The following is a 25,639-nucleotide window of genomic DNA, read 5'->3' as shown; positions in this document are numbered from 1 at the left end:
CACGGTTTTTAATCTTTTAATCTAAAAAACATATCTATATCTAATTATAAAATAAAAATATTGTCGTTTTACATATGATTAAAATGTTATGTAATTATTCAAAACTTTTTTACGCCAAGTATATATTATAGTTATATTATATTTCGTGTGTAGTTACTTCATTTTTGCACTGTATCGTAAATTAGAAGGAAAAAAGAAAAATATGTGCATATATAGAATGAGTTGTTTAACTTTTTGCGATGTAAAATGTATCTCTTTCTCGTGAATGCAAAAATTGTTACATTTTCTTTACATGGTATAAAATGGATCATAAATAATATAAATATAAATATGTATGTAATAATATATACATACAGTATATTTCAGCGAAGTTACAATACTATTATGAAATTAGCGCCATTTGTGATAAAAATTTACTTTCATGTTTCGCAAAATGCTGCTTTATTCTTGCAAAAGTACTTTTTAAGTACTCGTGAATGAATGAATATGATTTAGAATATCTGGATCAGATCGTTCAAGTATTTTCTGATCACAGCGCTAATCGTGCAGCGACTGGTACGTGTCTGTTCTCAATATCTTTCGTTGCATTGCATTCTCTGGTTGCAAAATTACCCATGCAAATTTTGTAAGCAAAGTCGTCGAGTTAAACGGAACGGGTCTGCGCCGCGAATTGACAAAGCAGCAATATAGATATAACGCGACTTGTTGTGAATTTCGCGTCACTTCATCGATCCCCGAGAGTTAAATTCGTAGAACTGTCTTTGAGAGAATTCAGAATGTCCGAGAATTAGTAATGCAACATTGATAATTGCATTACATCATAACATACGATGGAGTTTAATGATTACAGACTATGCTTGAGAATTAATCACAATGTGAGTTATGATAATATTTTTATGTTTAAAGATGAAAGTTATCTTCATTTTTAAGTGAGATAATTTAATCGAGAGATAATTCTTAGTGATTTATATTTAAATAATAAATGTGGAATGTAAGTAAATGTGAAATCTAAGTATATTCTCGATATAATGCTAACTTGTATTTTCTATATTTTAGAAGAAAAGAAATGAATGAATGTTACAGCGCAACTTGTTCTTATGTACTTATTCTTACGTAATATTTATGCTGCGAGAAGCAAATTTTCAAAGATCATCGTTAAGAAGAGACAGAGAATTTGTAAAGGTCAAAATATTGATATTTTAATTTTTGCAATTATTATAGTGTGACTTCATTTTAAGAAATAGAATGCCGTTGATTTATTAAAAAATTTATAAAATTATGGAAATGAAAAATCCAATAGTGCTAAAACTTGTATTCGATGTGGCGTGAAAATCCGTTTTGTAGCACGCTGACAAACAGCATAAGAAATCTGCGCGAAATGATTATTGTAGATCTTTCTTTAGAAAAGTCTATATATAATATGTGTTATAAGAAGTCTTTTTTTAGAAAAACTTTATAACAGAGAGTGTATTTAAATAATAATATTGTTAGCCGTAGCAAGTTTGACCACTCCGAGAGTGATAAATGGCATCATAAGTTTCATCTTGGGTTACTTATAGATTGTCTTGATCTGACCTGAGTTGACCTATATTCGAAAATACATTTCGGAACAAACTTAAATTCCTAACAAATTGTATTTAATCGCTCTCATACCCGTTTCTACCAATGTAGATTAACTTTAATCTCATCTCAACTTACTCTTCATTTTTCTAATTCTTAAAATTAAAAAAAAAATGAGGAATTAGTTGAATCGAGATTAAAATTAAACTACATTGATAAAAAAAAACGGGCATCAAAGCAATCAAATTCATTACGGTTGAAAACGCTACAATTGTTCAATATTTCAGGAACGTATTCATATCAAACATTAGAAAAGTTTATATAAACTTGGATCTAGAAACATTTAGTTTTTGAGGTTGGACGAATTTTATTATTTAACAATAGTATAAAATAAAGGTATAAAACAATTAATGAAACAAGTATATTAAACAAGACACAATTTAATGGAAACAAACAAAAATAAAAATACATAAGACAGAGTATTTTCTTAAAAAATTTTTATTAGTATTTATAAATGGTCATTTTTCTATAAAACATGTTGGTCACAGAAAACTTCCGTTGCATGATAAACTGCTCGATTTGTTATGCTTGAACTTCGAACCCAATTGATTTTTACATTTGAGAGCATTTCAAGTTCATGAAGAGAGTGCATTTTAAGAGATTTTAAGAGAGTGTATCGTAAATGGACGTGTAAGCAAATATTTATGTAAAATTCCAGGAATATTATGACAAAATATGAAACGCAGATTCAGAGAATGCATCCAGACCGGAGAAGAGCATTTTAAATAATTTTTGGAAATGTTTCTGTCTGTGTGTACTTTATATTTAATTATTTCTTTTAAACTTTGTCTTGTTTAATTCTATACTTGTTTCATTAAGTGTTTGTTAAACAATAAAATTTCCTCTAAGGAAAACTAAATCAGAAGATGGCAAATTGCTTTCTTCAAAGTCTCGGAATCGCGAGACAAAACGAGAAACATTTGAAATTTTCGGGCTATCTTCTATTCGGGCTTCTAATGACAGAAAAATTCTTATATTTTTAATAAGTTGTATTACAAATTAATTTTCTACATCTCAAATATAATAATGAATAACATCTTATAAATATATATAAATAGCTAAAAAAAATTATTTTATTTCTTTCCCTAAAATAAATTCAGATTTCAATTTGAACATATAAACCTTTTTCCTCGAAGCGAATATAATATATAAATATAATATATATCACTCCTAACTGTTCTTTTCTTTTTCAATATTTTTTTAACAATAGAAAATTGATGCTACTTACTGAAGTAAATCTGCTTTTTTTGTCCTTTTGACTTTATTTAAGATATTTTCACGCTGATTTATATGACAAAGGAATCTTTTACATATGAAAAATGCAAACGTCGTCTCATGTCAATAAAGCTTCATTGCTTTTCAAATGTGTTACGCGTCATAAGACAGAAAATCGCACTGCTCTATTAATACTTAGGTCAAATGCTTTGATGTGTAATATTTGTAATATTAAGTAATAAATTAAAAGAGAGTTTTAATTTAATCTTATCTTTCTAAAAGAAAATATTTATATTTTCTGCAAATTATTACTTTATAAAATGTATGAATAAAAATATAATTTGTCGCAAAACAAATTTTTTTAGGTATTTTACTTAAGGTATTTTACTTAAGGTATTTCTCCGAAAAATTTAGTTTCCTACAGATTTTTTTGAAATTTGGATATTATGTTTAAAATAATTTTATCTATATATAGTTAAAATTTCAAAGATCCTAGCAGTACCGAAATGGAGATATTCACCTTTAAAGTTTCAGCTTTTAACACGTGAACTCCTTGCCGAAGTAACGTTTAATATTTTGCAGCGAAAATCTACAGATAAAAAAAAATATGTAATGTAGAAATATTATAGGACCCTTATAAAAAAAGATTAGGAGGCCTAGCGGTACCGTTTCTGAATTAGAGTAGTTTAAACTAGTAATTTGATGGAATTCTCCTTCTCGCACGTCAAGTAGCGAGACAAGGACATGCTGTTATTACATTAAATTTCACTGTCTTCAATGCGGACTAGTGTTTGTGTATACAAATACGACATTTATGCTCGCCTCAAAAGTTTCTCTCTTTAGAGAGCACACGCGGAGAGGCATATTCGTAGGTTGTACGCGATTAATTTTCTAACGCGATTGTAGCCGGAGAAATACTTTAATACTATTTATTAATTATATATACAGGGTGTTTTAAAATTCACGCCTGCGAAGTACAAGATGTGATACTTTATGCTGAAACAAATAACTTTTTCTTTTAACAAAATTGTGTTCAATAAATAATTTTTTGCTCCTTTGTTAACTTCAATCTGCTCTTCTACAAAAATTACTCTTCGGACGCAATTTTGCAAAAAGAAGTTATTTATTTTAGCATAAAGTATCACGTCTTGTACTGCATATCTATAACATATAATAGTTATTATATGTAAATAAAATGTAAACAAAATATTCTATATTAAACAATATGTAATTATCGGATAAATTTTCAAATTTAATTTTCTCTCATGTACAAAAATTTTCTCTCTTGTATAAAAATACTATTTTTTTATTTACTTTAAATAATCATAATCATAAATAATCATTTCTTTTTCAACTATTCCTATATATACAACTTGAGTTATAAAACAATGAATATATTATGAATATATAACACAATATTATTTTTTTCTCTTTTTTATATTTTGTTATTTTTAATCTTTAGACAAACATTATTTCGATTGTTACACAGGAAAAACAATTTTACTAAAGTATCTAAAAATTTAAATATAATATTATAAAAATAATTTTATTGGATTGTTAAAATAATTGCGTAGAAAACTCTATCGTGATAAGAATACTGCAAAAAATTTTAACAATCTAAACAATTAACTTGAGCGTTCTGTTTAATTTGATAATCCAATAAAATTATTTTCAGATTTGTATCTGTCTAATTTTTTAAAATATTTCAATAAAACCGTTCTTTACATTGTATACAGTTTTCCTCGTAACAATATTTTTTATGCAACCTATTCGACAAATAATAGCAGCAATGAGAAATATTATTTACATTTATTTTCAAACGATCGGTCCAACACTTCGACAGTCACCAACACATCATATGCATCAACATGTATTATTATTTAAAAAACAATTTTGTTAAAAATATTTGGACCTTTTTACATTCTGCAACTTTTATCTGAAATATTTTTCTATAAAATTTATATTTTCCGAGTTATTCAAGAGTACCGACCTTTTTTCCTAAATTGGATATAATTATTTTGATAGCTTAACAAAATTAGTTCCAGATCAGATATTTAACTATATCAGCAAAATGCTTCTTAGTTCGTATAAAGAGAGCGGATCTTTGGGAGCGAGCGTGGCATAGCGGACAGCGCACTGGTCTGCAATGCTAGAGTTCCCGGGTTCGATTCCCGGCGGCATCAAAAAATTAAAATTTTCATTATACGCTCGTATCTCCTCTCGGGAGGTAATGGGCAAAACCACCGAAGAGTACCTTTGCCCAAAGAAAAACCTTCTCTAACAAAATTTCGTAATTTCATCGTTCGACATTAAATGTAGTAGTAGTAGGTCCCCATATGTACTTGTGTAACAGTGTGCGCACCACAGGCATATGATAGAGAAGTAAGTTACCAGCTTTAGGGACTTACCTTCTTGTGTGCAGTTAAGTTGATAAGCGTTACCGACAATCGGCAACGCTGAGGGATGTGGCACGTTCTTTAAGGCATACAAAAACTTAGTCCTCCGTATCATCAATGGCACCGAGAGCGTGACCATACAGATCGATAGAAAAATGGTCAAAAAAGACCATTCTGGGATCAGAATTGCCAAAACCATATTTTTGCCTGTAATGTTTAATTAATGTTTAATACCCGTTGTTACGGGTTGTATTAATACCCGTTATCTCTTTTTCAATAGAATACGGTTGTATTAATACCCGTTATCTCTCTTTCAATAGAGCGAAAAAAAAATTTTTTGAATCTTTATACGGAGAGAATTTTTTTCTTAGAGTTTATCCTGAAAATGTGATAGTTATGAGACAACATTGTATTTCAAAGAATTTTAATGTAAATCTCTCTCTCATTCATTAATAAAATTACAATAAAGTATATAATAAGTTTGATTAATTTTAGTGAAGTGCATGGTAAAAATCTTTAAAAATATTGTATTGTATCACAACTATCATATTTCCAGGATAAATTTAAAAAGAAAATTCTCTCTGTGTAAAAAAGGCAAGGACTTTTTTTGAAATCTATAAAATAATCACGAATTTCGTTAGTGTTCAAGAGCGTTTAATCTTTTCTAAACATACAATTTTAGAAAAGATCGAGAGCTCTCACACGAAATTTGTGATTTTTTTTTTTGTAGATCTCAAGAAAAATACTTATTCAATCTTTTTTGAAGATACAAGAATTGTGTGAAAAATTTTGCTGTGCGACCGTCCTGTTGAAAAAAGAATTCGGAAAAAACGAGGATAGAGTAAACATCGAGAAGAAAATCATGTATACATACTGCTAGTACGAGAGACGTCAGAAATTTAATCGTTAAATTCAGTCGGATTCGCTTCTGCGATACTAAATTCAGTCAGAATTCTCTTCTACGATAAAACTCAATTGGTTCTTAACTTTTTCGCCGCGAGCGAATCGTAGAGCGATCGGATCGTATCGCAGAGATGCTCACCGGCCGTAAGTGAAAAATCCAATCTTAGATATAAGTACACGCTTTGTACTGAGAAGCGGAAGACAGCTTGGCAATTACCAAGTCCACCAAAAGAGTCGTGGAAGCGTGAGAAGAGGAAACACTGATTTTCCAAGAGTGGATTAATTCGCACAAAGTTGCACCGTGATGCCTTGCTATGCCTTCCACTTATAATGAATGACCAGTGCGGAAGAGTCGCCCTTATATACTACCAGATTGTACTACAGCGATCAGCGACTAACTTCTTTTCCACCAATAGAATTGCGAACACGCGTATGTATACGCTGCGTACCGATGGGAATATATATTCGTAAACATGTATTACACTGAACGTCTGTTACGTGCGTATACGTATATGATACGCAAGCGAACTCGTAGAAACATATTGGAGGCTGAGTACCGGTCGGACGCGAGCGCGACTCCACCTCCCTTCTTCTACCACTACATGTAGTAACGATCCTATCCTCCTCTCAGACGCCAGTATTATGATACGGTATATGGTGGAAAGAGAGGGAAGCGACAAGCGAGTGGAAAAGACTTCTTCGTCATTGTCACTGTTATGCGAATCGGCACTGCGTCAGTATGACTTGTGGAGACCTGGAGACGGTTACTCATTATGCGCATGAATTTCCGCCTTCTCGTTGCGGAGAACGTTTCGCGTTTCACATTAGAACTGTTACTTTCAAAAAATTCGAAGCTTCGAAGCTTAGAATAAAACTTCGAAGCTTTATTTCATTTTAGATTTTGTTTCGTATAATTTTTGTAAATGTGCGCACTTATTACAATACTATTACTGTTATATTAAATTAATAATCATATAATTTTATTTATTCGAAACTTCGAACTTTGAAATATTGAAGTTTCGAAGTTTCGAAAATTCGAAGCATAGAATCTTCGAAGCTCCGAAGTTCAAATGTCGAAGCCTTCGAAGCAAATCACCAGCTCATTTCGCATTAGTATTATATATGGTTTAAGAGATTTTGGTTAAACCCTTTCTCTCTCTCTCTCTCTCTCTCTCTCTCTCTCTCTCTCTCTCTCTCTAATATTTTTAAATGTTCTCACCAAAATTTATAAATGAACATATATTTTAATAATAAAAAATATTTCTTATGATTATTTATTTTTTAATATTTTGAAATTAATACATTTTCACATATATATTTTTAAAAATGAATTCAATTAATTTTGTAATAATAAATTTTAATGAACAATTTAATATATTTATACATATATATGTACTCATAATATACTAATTAACAATGTAATCCTTATTGCCTTTCAGATTTCGAATCATTTTTCATATTTAAAATAATGCATGACTAAGAATGCAAAAGAATAAATAATAACTATTTATTCAGCAGCCTTTGGCAACTAGATTTTTTGAATAAAATTAATCAAAAAAACATTTTACAAAATGTAAGTTTATATAAGAGAAATCAAGTGATTTTTTATAGGCTATTAATTATTATTTTATTATTACACGATATAAATTTGCATTAACATTATGTATTATTTGTTTTTCTATTTATATAAGTTTTGATTAATTTTTTATACAATAGTGTAATAAATACCTGCAATAAGAATGTGTAAAAACTTTATGAATAAATATTAATTTCTTAACATATTTTAGCAAATTTTCACTGATACGACGAGAAAAAATAAACGAGCGAATCTCCCAGAGCGAGAAATTTTGCATTCTATGAACTCAATTATAAAAAAATCGATAAGGTCTTTGATTACATGTTATCTTTCTATACATAAAATTCTATAAAAAATATTTAAAAATTCCTATTAAAAAATTTAGAAAAATGAAATTTTGGCCAAAATTTTGAGCTCTTGAACAATGCGGTGCGGAAAGAAAAAAATGCACAGGGCAAAGAGAAGTTCCTATACAGCACAGAATATTGAAAGAATGTTGCCGAGATGTTGCAATGTTGAATATTGAAATGTCAATGTGAATTGAAATGTTTTATCGATGTTGTATCTATTGATTCTTCTACATTGATTGTTAATGTTGTTGCAACATTAAAAAAATGTTAAATAAATTGAATTTTTATAATTAATTTTTCCACATTGATTATTAATGTTGCTGCAACGTTAAAACGACATTGAATAAATTTTATATCAAAATCTATTTTATTTTGTAAAAAATTAACAATAATGAAATATCATGTAAAAAGAAAATTTAAATCACTCTTAAATTGATTTTTTAACGAAACTCATTTCTAAACTGTATATGTTTATGAAGGAATCGGCCGGCGCGTACAGAATATTCGCATGACTGATATTATTTATTTTAGACCAGTTCGATGCGCGACATCGACTCGCGGTTTTCTACGGGTCTTTTTTATTACTGCACTTTCTGAATTAATACACATAATGCAATAAGTTGAAATGAAACAAATATATGTTCGTTTCACTTAAACTTATTGCATCAGTTCAGAGTGCAGCAATAAAAAACAGATCTCAGATATTATACATCCGTTATAAACATTCAGTGTTCGTAGATCATGCCTAGTAAAAAATTGTTTATGCATAAATATATATAAACATACATAAACACACATAAATACATACATGTATAATTATAAATGAAATATGTCCATATATATCCATACATCCTTTTTTCTTTTGCAAAATTATTTTTTAGTGCAATAGAAATAATAATAGTAAATATAAAAACATTAAAAATAATTAAAAAGATAATTTTCGCATTATTTGCTTTAGAAAAATCAAGTTTGAAGAAATGTAAAAAAATTACTTACATATTTTATTTATTATATATAAAATTTAATTAAATATAAAATTATGCATAATGTTATGAGTAATTTTTTTCAAACTTGTTTTTTTCTAAAACAAATAATACGAAAATTATCTTTTTAATTGTTTTTTTATGTTTTTACATTACTATATTATTTTTATTACATTAAAAAATAATTTTAAAAGAAAGAAGGATGTATAAACATGTATATATTTCATATGTAATTATATATGTTTATGAATATTTATGCATGTTTATACACATTTATACATATTCATGCACAAAAAATTTTTTACCAGGCATCGAAACAGCAGTTCCCGTATGATTGCAAAGGTTCAGCACCATTGCGTGACTGCTTAGGAAAATAAGAAAATTACTCCTAAATGAGGGGACGTTTTTTTAAATTTTTTTTTATTCTTTTGTCGTATGTAAGTTCCGGAATATGACATTCTTCCTCTCTTGATAAAAAAGACCCTTATCGTAGGAGATGTGTGATGATGCAAAATGTCCCTAATAACAGGCGTGTGCTATTCACACACAGACGATATGAAGAGGAAGACGATAGGAAGAGGGGCGGGGAGGGGGGGAGGGTCGACCGTCTAGCCCTCAATACTCTAAAGTACGAAATAAAAAGAAGACTAAACTTAAGCGGCCGGTTACGAAAAAGTTGAGCTCGATTTCTGGCTTTGGAAAAGCGCTGTACGGAAGAACAAATTCGAACACTTCTGTCGAAAATTGTCAGAGGATTTGATAAATATTTTTCCTCCCATTTTCCCTGTAATTCTGTAAATTTATGTATTTTCATAGAATATATTCTGAAAAGGAAAGTCGCTCAAGTCCCATTTGATTTTTTAAAATTTCAAAGTTTTTTCGATGTCGATAAATTAAAAAAACGATAATTTAATGATAATCTATGCATCTGCATATCTGACTATGCATGAATGTATGTATTTTTAAATAAATATTGATGCATTTACTATTTAATCAAATAAAATGAAATTTATACAAATTGGAATTTCTGCATTAAAAATAAAACGAGCATACATGTGTATTCCGTACGCGTTATTATGATATATATTTCCAACTTTTTCCGCAATAGTATTAAAATCGCATCGTTCCGATTTTCCATGTGTTTTCCGAAATCAAATTTTGAGCTTATGTTTCATTCTCGAATTTGATCTCCTTCTTTTTACTCCGTCTAAAAATACAAGAGATCTGGGTTCGACTCTCCCGACCGAAGTAATTTTCGCAATAAATTACTTATTTTTAGCATATATTAATATCTTTCTAATGTCTGATTGATGCTTGAGCATCAAATTATTAAAAAATGCTTGTCAATTTAATTTAATTTGTGATATTATTACAGTAGTTTAATTACGTTTATAAGTCCGAAAAACCAATTCAGTGCGCAGTTCGAATAACTACAAATATGATATACGTGTATGTAGTATGTATATATACAGAGTGTTTTATTTTAAGTGATATGGTCGATTATCTCGCGAATCGATGATTTTATTGAAAAATTCTTTGAACAAAAAGTTGCATGGCTTAAAGGGGAATACATGACGGAAATGTGGACTTGATCTTGAGAAAACTATAATAAAGTTACGTTTCATTGAGTACTTTCCGAGTTATAAAAAAGCTTGAAAATTATAGTATCGTCGACGTTATTCATGTCTTGCCTTAGTTGGCAGGATCAGTGATCGGTCTTGCCTTAGTTGGTCGGATTTGTAATTGGTCTTGTCTTAGTTGGCCGGATCAGTGATCGGTCTTGCCTTAGTTGGCCGGATCAGTCCCGATCTTGCCTTAATCGGCCGGATCAGTGATCGGTTTTGCCTTATAACTTAATAAGTAACTTAATAAAACTTAATTTTATTATAGTATTTTAGAAGCTCTCAAGATAAATTACAAAAATATGTAATAAAAAATAGGGATTTCCATTTAAAAAAACACCTTGACTTGATTTTGAATTCAAGGTCACATTTCCATCATGTGTCCCCTTTAAACCATACAACTTTTATTCAAAAAATTTTTCAATAAAATCATCGATTCGCGAGATAATCGACCATATCACTTAAAACAAAACATCCTGTATATATAACATTCACATATAAGCATCAAAGATCTAGTTTCAATCGGTATAGGCACATTTCTAATTCGTATTGTAAATATTTACATTTCATACCCCCTCTCCCCCTCCCCCCCTCCCACCTTCAGAATAACTCTCTGGATCCGCCCTTGTTCACACATGCACATTCTCGCGTGTTTATGATATAGGCGGTTCCATTTGATGTTACAAATGCTTCAAAGTATTTTTTGATTGGTCAATCGAGTCAAAGTTTCAAAATCACTTCCTACTGAAAAAAAAATCACGTAACAAAGTAATGAAATCATGTTATATAGATAAATTAAGATAAATAAATTACGTAAAAGAAAAAATTTTTTGGCTGATTTGGGCTGTGTTCCAAATTGACTGCCAGCGCTGAAAATGCTACAGTTTACATTACATCCGGACGATTATAGATTTTTAGTACAGGCAGTCAATTTTGGAACAATTCGTTACGAGATTTACTTGTCTTAATTACATGATTTCATACAAACTTTGTGACATGATTTTTTTTCAGTAGGAAAAACGTCTTACTGTCTTACATTTTTGTTAAGCCATGGGATTAAGGTTATCCAACATGTTGATTTCCTTCTAAATTTTCTATATGCTACGGTCCTAAATTGCACCTTCCTTAATCTTAGCATCTTCTTTAATCTCGATCTTCAATTTTGTTTTAAGAAATTTTAAGTCATAAGTCGAAAGAGATTAAAAGATAATAATTTCTTTTTTTAAACTTTCAAATTTTTGCACATTCTTTAGATTTAAGCGTTAAACTTAAGCGAATTGAGAAAAACTTTCTTAATTTTTACGATCTAGAAGCATACGTTCTGTGACCGATATATCGTTATTTACAACTTACAGCGGTTTTTTAAAGCAAAATTGTGAGCTTTAGCTTTAAGCGGCGTCTACAATGAAATTTTAAGACGTAAAATTTAAGCTTTAAGCCTTAAATTATAAAAAAATTAACAATAACAGTCGAATGAGAAAAGAACAATTATTAATCAATTTCTTACGGTTTAAAGCTTATTTGAGTTTTACATTTTAAAATCTTATTGTAAACGCTTGAGAGAGAATTGAGCATCTTAGTAACTTTATTTAGTTCTACCAACATCTATCTTCAATTCAATACTTTAGAAAGAGAGCGATGTGTTTTGAGCTATCACATTTTTTCTAAACTGAAAGTAATACTTTCATAGAAGTGTGGAATCTATTTTTACTTACAATTAGTCTATATATCAATTGTAGAATTTAAAATGAATATCGCGGTAATCATATTTGACATGAATAAGAACGTCAAAAGTATATATCGATGACACAGTAATTGTATTTTCGCGCAGAAATGTGCTGATAATGAATGCTGATGACAAATTAAAAGATTGATAATTATGTATTTATTTCTATATAGATTAGATTACGTTTTAGATTTAATATTTATATGTACTACTATTTTATAATTTCTATAAAAAAATATCTCTTCTTATGAAAAAAAAAGAAAAGTTTCAATAAGACAAAATTGTTTGGTGCAACTTGTGGCAAACATGTTTTGCCGAATTGCGAAGATACGTAACATAATGATTGCGAAACTCGAAAGTGAATGGCGCCTTCTCACAGTTCTCATATATTTGTATGCTTATGCATATAATATTAGGCTTGTTTTTTTTTAACTTAACTTCTTGTGCGGTTTTTCTTTTTTGTTTTTCTTTCCAACGTAGCGAGAAAAGAAAGAAAGATGAATCATGCAAGAACTTCAGCTAAAAACAACAGACCTATTTATAGCTTACGATTTAGGTCAATGTATTGGTTTATTTCTCACAAGAAGAAAGAATTTTTTATGCGCAGTAAGATTTTGCTAAAGAGAGAAGAGCGATACATATTCTTAATAATAAGTATCATATATTTGATTAGTTTTTATTTATTATGACGAACACAAAAAAAAACAGATATGACTCATAATAAGTATTCTTCGGATGACATTTCATTGCGTGCGATTCTTGAAATTGATTGCGAGATATTATTTTTACAGTTACTGAAAGAGACAAGTGGATTTAATCGTGAAACGACCTTTTACTACTAATCATCATGTATCAATAGTTTATCTCCGACACACACACACACACACACACACACACACACACACCCACACACATACACACACACCCCCACCCACACACACACACACACCCACACACACACGCGCTCTAATTACTTGATGCGTCATACTAGCTCTCGTTTTTATTAGAAAATTATTAAATTACATCCGGGTGAATATAAAATTCAAGCGTCTAGACGTTCACGATTGGATTGTTACTTTGCATATTCTTTTATTCTTAATTCATTATTCATGAATCAATAATTCGATGTAATCACAGATTAATTTTTGTGCAATCGTGATTCAGAAAAAAGATTTAGTTCGCTTTGAATAACTAGTTCCGACAAGATAGAATCGTTTCGGAAACGTACGTTTTCAAATACCGTTTTAAATATGTGATAAATATTGATTACAATTAATTATACTGCTGTATGAATGTATCAAATATGTAAAGAATTATGAATTAATCGTGTTATATAAATAGGATTATCTGACAATAAGTGAAAACATTGATTCACTGGGTCAATAGAGTCATTTCGGCGAAAAAAAAATCGATTTGATAAAATCATTACGAAATCAGTTATTTTCATACGTTCATCGTAATATTAAATCGCGTGAATACGATATTTCCTTTTGCATTATTTAAATAAATGTTTTTATTAATATTTACACAATTTTAATGTCATTTGTTTTGTTATAAAATACATTTAACAACTTTATTTAAAAAAACATGAGTTACTAGTTGTAAAGTTTATTCTACAATTCTACAATACTTTTTAGTTCTTGTTACTTGCTTTTTACTATTTTTTATATCTTGTCTTCTTGCTTCTTATCCAGTTTTATGTCACTCGAGATAAAAAGTAACGAACTTCAAAAGAAACAAGAAATATAATTGTCAACAAAACGGTTGCAAAGGAGAAAAAAGCAAAAAGTAAAAAGCAAAAAACAGGAAACAAAAAGCGTATTGAACAGGCTTAAATTTTTTTAATGATGAAACTTTTTAACAGAATTCCCAAATTTTATCACGTCAATGAACTCTTTCACACTTATACATCACATATTTTGATAATTAATTATTAATACATCTAGTCTAAACATACGTAATACAATTTTTCCCCGAGACATATCGCGTGGAATTAGTACAATAATTATTATCATTAGTACAATAACGACAACTCATCATAAGCTTTGTTATGATGTACTTTTCAATCTCTTTATTGTTATTTAACGATATATTTTTAACATTAATTATATCACAAGCTAGTGATGCTTGTGATGTAACGTACTCAATATAACTCTGCTACTTATCTTCGTCGACAAAACTAACATGTCGTATGAAACTTCGAAATTAAGACATTGGCAAGCAGCATGAAGTTAGCTTATGTCAACATTGTCTAACATTAACGTGAGATACTACTTTATTTTCTGATTGTTGCTCTTTATAGCTTTCTTACATCATCGTTTAAATTGCAGCATTTGAATGATGTAAGATCATAAGGTGAAATCATTTCGCGTACAGGAAAAAATTGTTCGATAAAGTAGTATGATTCCCTATTTACATATTTTATATAATAACTTTGTTAATAATTAATGTCTAAAACTCAACAATTACATTCATCAAAGTATTGTCTAATCGAATTTAGATTCAAAGTTATGGAATATTTATTTAGAACATTATTTATAAAAAAATAATTTATAAAATTTTTTCGTAAACATATTGTTTGTTAAGAATGCAATGCGTAGAAAAGCAGGCACTTTTTTCATATTTGGCAAGATTTATTAGAATGAATTAGATTTCAATGTTATAAGCCCATTCTTTATATAATAAAATCTTCTTTTATTAAAAATGTATTCAAAAATAAATGTATAAAAAAATACAATTTTTAAATGACTGATGATAAAATAAATATGAAACATTTAATTGTATAAAAGAAATCAGTTAAATAGCTGTTTCTCACATTATATTAAAAACAACATTAATTTCGTTATTATGTGCGATCCTCAATGATTTGATTAAATCGTTTAAAGTTTTCCGAAGAAGGAGCGAAGAAAAATAATAGCGAAGTTCGACTTCATTGCGTTGAAAAAATGTAATCATAAAATATCAGTATCGAATGAACGATAAAATATAATATATGAAGTATAAGTGATAAAAAATTTCAAAAGAAAAAATTATTTGTTATATACATATTATCAGTTTTGAAAGCTTGGAAGCATACTATAGAAATAAATCATTGCGATGGATGTAACGAAGTAGTTCCAACAAAAAACTGGAATTTTAAAAAATAAGCCCTAAAATATTTGCTCTACTGAAAATCTTATTAGTTTATATTTTGCTTCGATGGAACTAAAGTTCTTTATTGAGTATATATCTCCGAAAACGAAATTTGAAAAAATTAAGGTAATTTTTAGGAAATCTTGCGAATGAACGGACGGATGAACAGCCGGATTAATATTGTAAAACTATGAAGTTTACTATGATGTATAACTTAATAAATATCAAACAAGAATTGTTTTGTCATAAAGAAGCTTTTGTCGTAATGAATCCGTATTCTTCAATTATTATAAATTATAAATTATAAATTTCTTCATGCGTTTTCTTACCTTACTTCATATCGTTTATAAGTAATCGTCTAATCGTGATTGCACATTTATAGAATTGACCATTATTTAATTATCAACTCAATGTCAAATTTCTTACCCAATCACAAGTTATCTTTTCGCACTTCAAATAAGTCTGTACTTATTAAATCTTTAATCTTTTTGATTTTCGTGTAAATCGAAACGCACATCAGTGGTGTCCTTGAATGATTCTTGATCGAAGTTCTGCTTAGTACCGGTTCTTTCTCAGTTATCTTTTCAACTTCGATATTTCTCTAGATCGGTACCAACACACGTCTAGGAAACAAATACGAAAATTATTACATTATCAATAACCAATAATCGTTCTTCACTATACATTACGTAGCACGCAAATAATTGGAAGATATGAAAATAGATTTTGAAACTGTACTTCTAATGGACATTTTTTTCCATCTTTATCTAAATCTTACTAACTGGCGTCAATAGCGATCGATTAAGATATAATTTTTCTATGATCGTATCAATTTATCTTCTGTTTTCTCATTTTCTATATTCCGTATTACTTTGCACTAAGAATCTAGAAACAGGAAAAGGCACAAGTAATAACAGGAACAAGAAATAATAGATTTCAAACTATCAGAAACTGCGTATTATATAGTGTAGATGTAATATATGCAGTTTCTGATAGGTTTAAATCCATTATTCTCTGTTACCTGTATTTTTGATTGTCTTATAGACTCTAATTAATCCTCTAATAAGAATCAGATGTAACCTCACGACTTCGTCAGTTAAAGCATTTTTTTGTTTTATGCAATTATTTAAAGTTAATTAGTGAATTTCATTGTACTTTTTCACCTATAAATAAATTAAGGAAGAATTTTTATGTTATTATTTATTTTTTATTTATTTTATAAATTAATTAGATAACAAATGAACATCTTTCGGATTACCTTACTTTTCTAAATATTTTATGACAAAGCTGTCCAAGGTCAATATTTTTTAATTTAAAAATAGAAATGTATCAATATTCACGCCTATTGCCGCCCATTCTTACTCCTCATTTACTATTTCGTAACGCGCGATGCTCGGTTTCATGGACGACACCAGCTTGAAATCGTTGAAGGTTTTTGACCTGTGTCTTTTACTATGTTTAAAAATATTCTGTTACTAATTATATATTATAAGATACTATTCATATTTTTATAATTAAATATATTATGAATAATAATATTAGTTACAGAATATCTTATAATATCTTATAGTATCTTACAATAATTTTATAATATTAGTAACAGAATACTTTTAAACGCAACGTAGTGAAAGATACGGGTCAATGAAGTGAGCAGCAATGAAGTAAGGAGTAGGAATGATAGTCATCATAATGAAGTGAGGAGTAGAAATGGTAATAGGCGTATTCAAAATACCGACATATTTCTATTTTTAGAGTAAAAAAACACCGACCTTGGACAGTTCTGCGTTTAAAGAAAGCTAATTATTTAACTCGGCGATGTGCGTAGCAGAGAATGAAAATTTAAAACTTATCGTCACTTATGAAGATATAATTTCGACTGTATTTAATTAATTTTTAAGTTTCTTAACCGATTTGCACATGATTTATAGAATTATTTAAAATACAAAATTATTTGTTGATAGATACTAATAACACTAATAATTTAAATCAATGAAGAAATGTAAAGCCAATGAGAGCCGACACAGTTGTACGTGTCTAATAAAAAATAATATATGTCAATCACCAATTATACGTGTAATTTATAATTGATGATTGACATATATATTATTTTTGATTACACACGTACAGCTGTGTCGGCTTTCATTGGCTTTACATTCCTTTATTGATTTAATCTTTGAAGCCTTTTTTAATAACTAATAGTTTATAAATTTTGAATAATTTTTAGTGCAAGATGAAACAATTTGTTAAACGTATTTTAGAACACTTTGAATCTGTTGCTGGAAAAGTTTCATCAAGTCGAATTTTTAAAATAACAGCACGTTGGTAGCACTGACATTTGACTGATAGTGATAATTAAAAATTTATCATAGAATAAGTGCATTAAAAATTCATTTCTTGCATTCATATAATTAATATTTTTTTTTTTTTAATTTGAGTGTAACAATAATCAGTGAACGTTTCTACCAAAATTCAATGATAATTGAGAAATGTTATGAAGGATCGAAGATATTAGAATGAAAACATGATAGTCAACTACTCTGGAGTCGATTCTACTGGACTCTAAATACATGAAACCGACAAAGTCATATATAAAAAATAAAAATAAAACGCTTAACTCTTCCAATTGGTTTTCTAATTTTAATGAATTTTAAAGAACTTTACGTATGCACATTTGAAAAAATGTCTTTTCTTATCTCAAAAATCGGATCCGATAGAAATATCAATGATATTTCAATGGTAGATTCGGGCTCAGTGTCAAAAATTATTCAAGAAACAATCTTTATATATTCTTGCACAAAAAACTTGTAAACTAATATAATTATTTCATTATTTATTTATTATATATTATATAAATTTATTAAAATAATTGTGAGATGTGACTACTTTAAGAGACTACCAAAGTTAACATTTATATTTCTGTTTTTTTTTTTAATTATTAATTATGTCATTCTTATTTCTCTGAACATTAATTTTTAGATTTGATATTTCAACATATAAATTCAAATATAAATTCAAAGCTATTCGAGCCTGACTAGTTCATTTATACCAATTTTTATATTACAAAATTTTTTTACAGAATATAATTTACTTTGTCATACGTTTCGAACTTTAATATGATCATCTTCAGTGAACAATTTAAAATTTAAATACAATTACATACAGTATAATAATCTATATCTTCATATTCAAAGAACAATTCAATTATTGGCTACTGTCCTCACTATATTATGTTGAACTTCTTAATGATTCTTAATGATTCACTTATTTTCTTTATGATATCCGGTTATTATGTTATTTTCTCCTTGTCAAATAATGCATATCAATTTGATGTAGATTCGTTATATAAATAAATCCATTTAACGGAGAATTTTTGGCTCCTAAATCAAGTACACTAAAGACAATCTTATATTAAATGTGCCATTGTATTGCAAAATATGATCGTTATATCATTATAATTAATTATAAATGCTATTATCAAAATTTATTATTATCTAAATTATCTAAATTGTCTCCGTTATAAGATTCATCTAACAATGAGTAATTTTCCTCATTGTCGACTTAATACATTTATTTAGTAACACATTAGTTATATATCATCTATTCGTTTAATTGTCGATAATACAAAATGATCGAATGGGGAACAAATGTTCCAGGATGGTAGACGTCTGGTAACAATTCGGTATCGCTTTGTCTATTTAATGCTAACATCTGTTTTTTAATATGTATCATTTCTGATACATATTAACACAGATCTTTTCACATACAAGAGCTCGTTATCTAAAATTTTCATGTTTTCCCAACCAAATTCATGATTCTGTATAATCTATATTCTGAAATCACATTGAGTGAATCACATTTCTTATTTATGTCTTTTATGTGTTCGTTAACCCTCGTTTTTAATTGGCGCTTACAGTTTGTCCTACATACGTAGCTTCACATTCTCGACAATCAATTCTGTAGACGTGCATGTCATATTTATTCATTTTATTAACGTCATCTTTACTCGTCACAATGAATCTATTTAATTTGTAAGGAATTGTATATGCAGCACGTACTTTAACTTTGTTCGTAATGTAGAAAATCTATTAACATCTTTTACATATAGAATATAGCAAAAAACTTTTTAATTATTGCTATTTTTCTTCCGTTTTCTGTTGATATTTTTCTTAAAATAATATTTTAGTCTCTTGTTAATAGTCCTAAAAATAAATTAAATGGACTTATTTATACAACGAATCTACATCGGATTGATATGCATTGTTTGACAAGTAATAATGTAACACAGAATATAATATCATATCATAAAGAGGATAAGCAGATCACTAAGAAGTTCAACATAATATAGTGAGAGCAGTAGCCAATAATTGTTTTTTGAATATGAAGATATAAGTTATTATACTGAATAAAGTTTGAGTATCCAGCAAAATACAGACGATTTTTAATAATTTTAACGTTAGACTAACGATGTTTTTGACTTCAATCACGCATTACAAATAATTATATAATTTTCTTGTCTGATTTAATTTTAATAATAAAAAAATATGTACACACGAGCACCTGGTTGGCGGCTCACATTTAGCTTCTCTTCATCTTAATTACATTTACCATTTATATCTTTTTAAAACTAATTAAATCTAATTTTTATTTTATTTAATATATATTTTTGAAATTAATTAAAAATAATTAAATCTTGAAAATTTTAGACATGATTATTTTTGTACATGTAAGAAAAAAAATATTCAACTAAAAATTTTCAATAAACAATATGCAGTTTTCACATGCTTGAAAGCAAGAATATTAAATCCATGAAAAAAATATTATTTATAAGCATATTTAAAATAAAATTAGAACGTAATTAACAGTAATCAAGTAAATCCTCAATTAAATTTCTTTAAATTAAATGAAAGAATTACTACTTATTATTTGATTGTCTTAACAATTTTTTTCATTAGTAAATTTGATAAATGAAAGAAGTGATGTAGAAAAGCTTGAAACTGCGCGATTGAGGCGCTATCGCTAAGTCTAAATACGTTACATCACATTTAAATATATCTAAATAATATAATCGGCATTTTCTACAATGTGAAAGTTTAATAGTTCGAAAAAAATCAAAGTTGAATTTGCACATACTTATTTATTAATTATTATTGTATCTGTTGGTTTCACACTTATCGCGATGATCGGTGTTGTGATCTATTTTGTGAGTAATGACAGAAGTACATTGTGCTTGGTAACAGTAAGATTATCATTATTTGATCACCAAGATCGATATTCCAATTCGATAAAAATTCAGTTAAATATCATAAAATCTTCTTTTGTAAACAATTTCAAGGATAAACGTTTTACTTCTTTAACATTTCAATTTTATTTTACGTAATAAAAAGACAACTTTTAATATAACATTTAAACGTGATGCTAAAATGTACATGGAATATACAATATAAGTGACAAATAAGTTTAGACTATTACTAGAATAATAAAAAATAAATTTGTGCTTAATTAAGATATTTTTTGGAAATTTCTGATATATTTATGTGTTTCATTTTGTTTTAAAAATCGATAAAATGCATAAATATAGTAGTTGGCGCTTCTTTCTTTCTTAATTAGATTATAATTTTCTTTATTTTATTGCCATGTTGTATTTTGCCAATTTTATAATGCTTTTTTATTTAGTACTATCCGATTATATAAATACAAAAACATTTACTTTTCATATCAATCAATTGCAATATCAAGATGAAATAAAGTGTCTTTTTCAATATTATATGAAAAAAGAATTTCAAATTATTATATTTTGAAAATAAAAAATTATACTAAAATAAAATACAAAATACATTTAAAAGTTGATACTTTAAAATACATTTAAATTAAAACTTTCGCCTAGTATTAATAAAATATAAAAAAAAGTTCGCTACCGATATTACAATTCATAAAAATTTTTAATTTCACCAATTTTGTTTCTTTGATGTCATGTTTTTCTTAAAATTATAATGTGACAGCCAAATTGGATAACAGATTCGTGTTAAGGTAATTATATCCCTCCCTCCTCCCCTCAAATGCATTATTCAAGAATGCTTGAAATTTTCATCTCAAATAACTTAGATATTAATACATATGCCTGACATTTTTTTCTTTCGTAAAAATATAATCTTAACAGATAACTTGTGCCTATGCATGATGGGCAAATATACTTCAAATAACCGTGGCAATAGCGACTTCTGAATATAGCGCTCTTTTTATGTTCAAATGCATAAGAGCACCTTTATATACTTCCACCATGCTTGTGCCTACTGCCTATGAGGCAGTGTTCCCTTTTTACTGGCAGTGCAACCATTATGATGTCATCAGTGCACTACCGCAGCCGTTCCAAAATTACTGTCAGCACTATTGTAACGTCGTGTTTCGAATCGAACAAAAATTCGTTCGTTTTTTGCACAGGTCTTCATAGCATTGTATAGCATTACATTGTTTGCTATGCACAAACCGAAGTTATTCTCTCATTGAACAGAGTATAATTCCTCTTATTTACTACATGATACGGAGATTTCCTTTTTTTTTTTAATAAATTTATTTTATTATGATTTAATATTGTAAGTGTACACTTCGTTTTATTATTTTTAGATTTTACATAACAATATATTTACTTGAAATTTAAAGATATGTATTGTATATGATTGAGTCTGTCGTTGACTCATAGTTGGAGTATAATTACCTTAAATAAAGATATTGGAAATCACTACATTCACACTCGTATTGCAATATAATATTGAATAGTGCAATTTTTTCATATTTTGTTCAATTTTTATCAATTTTATAATGTAAAATATTTCAATTTTATAAATATTTTTTTTTTTATTAAACATTGCCGAAATGGGTATCGTTATTTATTATTTTGGAAGTACTTTTAGTAATAAAAATTTCATTGAAATTGATATGTATTGAATAATGTTCCTTGTAAGTATTAAATTAAAATTTCATTAAAATAGACTTTATTTAATTCTCTAAGAACGACATTGTCTTGTTATATAAAATATAATTTCCTATATACGCGCGATTTTTTAAATGAAACACTCTCTTTTATTTTTTACTTCAGAATTTAATAGCTGATGTCAAGAGCTTTTTAAAATACACTATAACAAAACCTCTTTTTAATCAATACTTTTCGAGTTATGAGACTTGGAAATTATAATATCGCTGGCATTAGCATTTTTAAGCTGTGTCGCATAGAAGTTGCCGGTCGGATTTTTAAATCGTATATGCGCGAGCGTATTATGTGTGACTATCTCCTCCTCTTTCCTTCTTAATAAATGATGATATTTAGTATCTATTTTCTTTTCCTCTTCCTTCCTCGCCACACAGTTATCTTTGATTATAAAGTAAAATACTAATGCTAATCAAGGACTTCAACCGAAAAAATTCCGAGGCTAAATCCAACTTTAAGTTCCAGTTCTTTTACCGTAACCAGTTCTTTTACCGTAATGGTTACCGAGTTCATTCGGATTTCGGTCTTTTTTGGTAATTTTATACCCATAATTGATTTTTATTATTATTAAAAGAATTATTATTAAAAGAACTTAAACCGACATTGAAATTGAAAATTAGGAATATCCTCGGATTATAATCATAACTAGCCGAAATTTTAATATATTCATAATATTCATAATGTATCCATAATGTAATTCGAACCGAGTCTTTGATGCTAACTGAACAGAATATATTCTTTTAATAATGCGAGGATGGATAAGATCTTTATACGAGTATGCACAAGTGACAGAATTTTTCAATTAATTTTTTAGAAATAAAGATAATGTCCCTACAGCACAAAGTTGCACAAAAATTACAACAATATTGCAGAGATTTGCAGCGATATTGCTATAACTTGATAATATACCTAAAGTGACTGTTATTCATTTATCATTCTTTTAATCTTAACTTGCATTGTCGGGATATGACGTCAATGCGCTTTTTTACATTGCGAATTCAGATTATAATTTTTTTATGATGTAATTTAAGAATAAAATATATTTTTTTTTCATTTGATCCCTATTTATCTGTTTTTTTTTATTTAGATATCAATTTCATATGTGATAAGTTAAAAAATATGTTTTTTGTTCAAAGGCATAGCCTCTTAATGAAGTTATACATCTTGGTGAACTCAACGAGGAAAGTAAAAATAGGTATGACAAATTACTGAAACAATACAAAGTCTAAAATTGTAACATAAGGTGTCTTTTAGATGCAAAATATGTCTTATGACCCGATTTTATATATTGTTATCTGGTAAAGTTAAAGGAATAACAAATACTTCTGAGTTCGGGACTTTTTGTACATCCTGTATGCATATATGTATACATATACAGGGTGTAACTGAAATAAACATACAATGCTATTTCTAATAAAAAACTAAAAAAAGTCCTCTATCATTTTGCAACTATTAACGAGATAATTTCCAAATATTGCCGAATAAATGGATAAAATTGATGTATAAGACAATTTTAAGATATTTTTTTGTGTTCTTTGTGAAATATTTTGAAGATTTTTCTTAAAGAACTCTTACAGATATCTTAAAACTGTCTTATATTGTGAAAATTGCAAAATGATAGAGGACTTTTCGTCTCAGTTTTTTATTAGGAATAGCACTGTATGATTAGTGGGAGTTATTTTAGTTACACTCTGTATATATATATATATATATAGAAAGAGATATATATTCATATACTTCGTGAAAAAGCATGCTACAATTCATAAACATAATATCTTTAGATCGAGGAATGGGAGTAGATTTTATTTCATTTAGAAAAGGACGATCTCGTATATGCGCGAACAAGAGAGAATGCCTGGATTAATATGAATGCGCCCTTTTCTAATGAGGACTACCTCCACTCTCCAAATTTCTGACAGTGCTCGATCTAAAGATATTGACTACATTTACACGGCATCCTTAATCGGGTAGTAACATCCATAATTACATCCATAGTTATAAAACTAGCTAATCACAGTCGTTCCATTCTTTCGAGGAATAGCTATGAACATATCGGCCCATTTCATAACTACGATATATTATTAAACCCGATTAAGTGTGCTGTGTAACAGAAGTCACTATGTCTATGAGACAATGACCTCTGTTACACGGCACGCTTAGTCGAATTTAATAACATCCATAGTTATGAAATTGCCAAATCACAGTCGTGTCATCACAGGATTTAAAAAAATGACAACTACAATTGGCCAATTTTATAACTACGGATGTTATTAAACCCGATTAAGTCTGCCATGTAACAGAGGTCATTAATATGTTTTCACTGTAAACGTCTTTGAAGTGTACTGAATTTAGAGAATCGTACCCATGAAATTTTTATTCGGAACATCGAGGACAACATACTTCAATTTTAACCAAATGGAGAGACATGATCTGTGCGGAATTCTTTCATTAAAAAATCTACTTTGGAATTTTAGCAATTAAAATAAAAACCGAATTGGGACACACTGCGCGAGGGAAGAATCGATTATTTTGTAAGTCAAAGATGAAGCATTTCGTAACATTTCGATCTTGATGCATTTAACTTCACATATATATTCACGCATACATGTGTACGAATGGCGTAAAATCTATGTAGCAGAGATACAAATTCCTTATTTATTATCATTTGAATAACATCTGTTTGTTCACTGGGGTACAATTGATCTTTGCCTTTTCTGCGCGAGATTGACGCTATTTTTATGCTTCTTTTCTCCGCGCAATTCCGAAGTTATTGTTGCAAGTCTGAGGAATAGTAGCAGAGAAAGACTGGTTGCGTTACAAAAGATGTATATCAGAACCGATAAGGTTTCCGAAGGTGATCTCACATTTGTAAAGATGTGAGATCCAAGATTATAGAAGATTCAAAATGACTCAAGTAACATTTTTAGATTGCTGAGATCTCATTTTTTTATATCGTTTAGTAATCCGTGTAAGTTTCTAATTGAAAATCAGAATAAAACTGAATCTATACATATATTTATCACTTTAAGCTACCTCAGAAAGTGTCGCAGAAATACATCGCATTTACAATATTTACATATACATCACACAAATAATTCTTTTGTTAAAAGATCTTTTTGTAAAAGTAATGTTAT

General features: G+C 28.3%; 1 protein-coding gene across 3 annotated transcripts in view; it reads right to left on the bottom strand.

Annotated features, from left to right (window-relative positions):
- LOC108692861 (cytochrome P450 4c3-like) overlaps window positions 1–6,448 on the bottom strand; it is a 20,567-nt gene extending 14,119 nt beyond the window's left edge. The window contains exons 1-2 of one of the 3 annotated variants that reach the window (XM_018201384.1): window positions 6,274–6,448; window positions 5,244–5,438 (exon numbers count right to left, since the gene is read on the bottom strand). In XM_018201384.1, the coding sequence (XP_018056873.1) occupies window positions 5,244–5,430 (187 nt within the window). In that variant the 5' untranslated portion in view covers window positions 5,431–5,438; window positions 6,274–6,448. The other 2 variants (XM_018201387.1, XM_018201385.1) reach the window with 2 other exon arrangements.
- Between the last annotated feature and the right edge of the window lie 19,191 nt (window positions 6,449–25,639).

Source organism: Atta colombica, unplaced genomic scaffold, assembly GCF_001594045.1.
Source record: "Atta colombica isolate Treedump-2 unplaced genomic scaffold, Acol1.0 scaffold83, whole genome shotgun sequence".
In the NCBI taxonomy this organism is placed as follows: Eukaryota; Metazoa; Arthropoda; class Insecta; order Hymenoptera; family Formicidae; genus Atta; species Atta colombica.
Note: the sequence above shows the minus strand (reverse complement) of the source record. Positions and strands in the feature narration are given on the sequence as shown.